At 42.4% G+C, this 3,790-nt stretch overlaps 1 protein-coding gene and 1 long non-coding RNA gene across 2 annotated transcripts in view; one reads left to right on the forward strand and one right to left on the reverse strand.

Moving 5' to 3' along the window:
• Positions 1-1,580: 1,580 nt before the first annotated feature.
• LOC127925443 (transcriptional activator Myb-like) overlaps positions 1,581-3,790 on the forward strand; it is a 29,057-nt gene continuing 26,847 nt past the window's right edge. The window contains exon 1 of the mRNA XM_052510314.1: positions 1,581-1,754. Coding sequence (XP_052366274.1) covers positions 1,732-1,754 — 23 coding nt within the window. The 5' untranslated portion in view covers positions 1,581-1,731. The remainder of the gene's footprint in view (positions 1,755-3,790) is intronic.
• The window catches only part of LOC127925445 (uncharacterized), a 1,146-nt gene continuing 1,106 nt past the window's right edge, over positions 3,751-3,790 (reverse strand). Inside the window, exon 3 of the long non-coding RNA XR_008121004.1 lies at positions 3,751-3,790. This exon is cut by the window's right edge and continues 511 nt beyond it. This is a non-coding gene — a long non-coding RNA (uncharacterized LOC127925445).

Raw genomic sequence — 3,790 nt, forward strand, 5'->3', positions numbered from 1 at the left:
CTCTCTCTCTCTCTCTCTCTGCTCTCTCTCTCTCTCTCTCTCTCTCTCTCTCTCTCTCTCTCTCTCTGTCTCTCTCTCTGTCTCTCTCTCTGTCTCTCTCTCTGTCTCTGTCTCTGTCTGTCTCTCTCTGTCTCTCTCTCTCTCTCTCTCTCTCTCTCTCTCTCTCTCTCTCTCTCTCTCTCTCTCTCTCTCTATCTGTCTCTCTGTCTGTCTCTCTCTGTCTCTCTCTCTGTCTCTCTCTCTCTGTCTCTCTCTGTCTCTCTCTCTCTGTCTCTCTATCTCTCTCTCCTCTCTCTCTCTCTCTCTCTGCTCTCTCTCTCTCTCTCTCCCTCTCTCTCTCGTAAAACCCCTTCCAAATAAGAACGGTTCACTAAACGCGCGCTGTCCACTCCTCCCGCCACATGCAACAATAAAACAGCTATTTTTTTTAATGGAGCGCCGTGCGGCCGCATTCTGTTCTGTCCTGTTCGGTGTGCTGCCCCCATCACGTGAGGATGAGTGACCAGGGACAATAGAATGTTTTTGGGGTGACGGTAATTGTAAGTGATGGAGACAATACGATAGCGTATGGGAAGAACAATCACTATGAAAAGACACACATTAATAGTCTTCGAATAAACCTCCACCCAAAGTACTATAACCCCCCTCTCTCTCTCTCTTTCTGGCTGTACTGAGATCATGGTTATGTGGACTTAGAAAACAAACTTTGAGTTCAGAGTTGATCTATTTTTTTGCAGATAATTAAGTACACTTGGCAGTAATTTTGTGAGAAGGTTATGTGAGAACAAATAGCCTTGTTTTAAAATTGGCCTGTAAATAACGCTAATTTTGACAATTAAAATATATATATATATATAATTACATGATATTATATCGACAAACATGACACGAAGTTAACCCAAACATGTTGCCCGGGGTGATTATGAGAAGATAGGCTATCTAAAGTGAATTAAAATAGCATGTAGTCATCCCGCAAGTGACATATTCATAACTGAAATGTCTCTCCATACAAGAGACACGTCTCCTTCCATTAGGACACGTTAAAAAAAGCAGATCGCATTGCTGTTCAAAAACTCACTAATTACACAAGGCCTTATTAATACTTGAAATCGATATGAAGTCAGTAGACTATCGAATTCGATCAGGAAATTTTTTCCGTAGCAATAGTATCTACAACAGCAGGCAACAGCTTAGCAACAGGTAGCGGGGCAGGGGAGAGAAAACAACACTTCGTTTCCTGCGTAGTCCACTACATACCAAAAACACATTCCACAATTGTTTTACATTGTATTCAGATACAATAGCCCCCTCCCCTCCTTCCTTCTCCTTAAAAAAAAAAAATTCTTCTAGAAAAACGAGGAAGTCATTTATGGCTCTTGTAAAATGAGTGTAAATGTTAGCGTGAGCAGACTTGAAAGGCGCTTTGCCAATGTCAACCCTGCCTGTGAGGCGCGGCTGCGCAGTGACGCGCGGCGCCAAACAGACGGGCTGCGGGGGAGGGAGGGCCCTGGCGGAGACTCGTGGCTCCTGCCTCTGTTCACAAACCTTGCACTCTTTTAATGTCAGCCTGCTCCTTTTCCCCGTCAAAACTGGGAGAGAGAGAGAGAGAGAGAGAGATAGTCAGAACGGAACGGCAGAGCTCCTTCTCCCCTTCAGACAGAAAGAGAGATAGTCAGAACGAACGGACGCGCTCAGAGGACACACGGAGCCGCTCTCGATACAAACTACAGCATGGCTAGGCGACCGAGACACAGGTAGGATAACTACATACATTAGAAAGATTTATAAAGTAAAGCCGGTCTCTGTGCTTTTAGATGGTCTATCTTTTCATTTCAACCGTCTCTGATTTAGATTTTTCGTCTCATTCGGAACAAGCTGTTTTAAAATTATTGTTTCTATTTGCTGCATATCTGTGGGTTGCAGGTTGGAGTTTGAAGTTGTTTAAAACTTTATTTCGCCTAGACTAGTCTATTTCTTTCCACAAAACTATTATCAACAGGCTTCTTTGATGCTGAGAGAGAGACATTTTTATTTTGTCAGAACAGATCAGTATATTTTGTGCTGGCGCGCGCAGATGACAGGTGGTCCTGGTCTTCTGGCATGCGCTCCTTTCCCTTCTGTCACTGTGAGAGAGAGCAGTCGTGTGATGGTCGCGCTTCCCCGCACACACACACACACACTCTCTCTCTCTCTCTCGTCTCTCGTCTCACTCAATCTCATTCATTCCGAGGCAGGTGTCTGCGTCCGTGCCGAACCCGGTGCGAAAAGTAGTTGAATTCTCATGAAATGGACTTTTGGGGTGTCCACTGTAGTGACACAATGTAGCCAAGTTGGTTGTATAGTGCAGGGAGTTGAGTACCGTTGAATACGTCGGGTTGGCTCTGTGTGTGACCCTCCGCCTGTTCTGGCCTGTTATTAGGAAAGCGCGCAAGGTGCATGTCCTGTAATATAGATAAATGCGCTTTGAGACAGGTGGAATAGTTCACTGTGTCTGTGAATAGTGTGATTTGTAGCCTACTCGTGCTTTTACCAATATGACGCAACTGAAAAAAGTTATGAAACTGGAAGATAAAAAGTAATGAACACAAACAAAAAAAAGTTACAAAAAATAAATAATTTGGAAACATTTATACAGTTTGACACAAATCTAGGCTTCATTTTGTATTTCTCATTTAATTATTATTTTTTTTGTTGGTGTTGTGACATCAGTTGTTAATCAGTCTAAAGTCGTGAGCTCAGAGCGGAGGGTCTGTGTCTGTGTCATGCGACGTTTCACCGTGGCGCGGTGACAATGTGACGTTATAATAACATCACATAGAGTTTAATTTAAACATACCCGTATGTGTTTTAAATACATGTGTGTTGTTGGTCGCTTTTGAGATTGAGATATGAATTCAGACTTATTTTTCTCTTGCAGTATGACAATATTTCGTTTTCATGCCAATGGTTAGGCTTAACGTTTCCAATGGTTAGACTTAACGTTTTGCCTTGTAAACAAACCTATTTTAAATAATCGGATTTCATAGATTTTTTTGTCTCCTTTGTTTGTGTTGTTATAAAAAAATAATTAAAAAAATTCAAATGCATTGATAAAATGTTGTAAAGTAACCTGTTACCCTTGACTATTGACATGATTATATATATATATACTTAACATGTGAATCAATCAAAGTTTGGTATTCAGAAACAATTATGCTCAGTAGATATTAACAATTTACCAGAGAGCTAATAAAAACACAAAATAACATCTAATGATATTGGTAAGAGGCTTGTTGTTAAGGAAGTTGATATAGAGTGAAGGCTATCTCATCCTTTATAATACTGTAGTAAGACACACACACACACACACACACACACACACACACACACACACACACACACACACACACACACACACACACACACACACACACACACACACACACACACACCTCACACACACACACACACACACACACACACACACACACACACACACACACACACACTACACACACACACACCACACACACACACACACACACACACACACACACACACACACACACACACACACACACACACACACACCTACACACACCTACACACACACACACACACACACCACACACACACACACACACACACACACACACACACACACACACACACACCTACACACAAACACACACCTACACACACACACACACACACACACACACACACACACACACACACACACACACACACACACACACACACACACACACACACACACACACACTACACACACACACACACACACACACAC

This window comes from Oncorhynchus keta, unplaced genomic scaffold (assembly GCF_023373465.1).
Source record: "Oncorhynchus keta strain PuntledgeMale-10-30-2019 unplaced genomic scaffold, Oket_V2 Un_contig_5580_pilon_pilon, whole genome shotgun sequence".
NCBI classification, from domain to species: domain Eukaryota; kingdom Metazoa; phylum Chordata; class Actinopteri; order Salmoniformes; family Salmonidae; genus Oncorhynchus; species Oncorhynchus keta.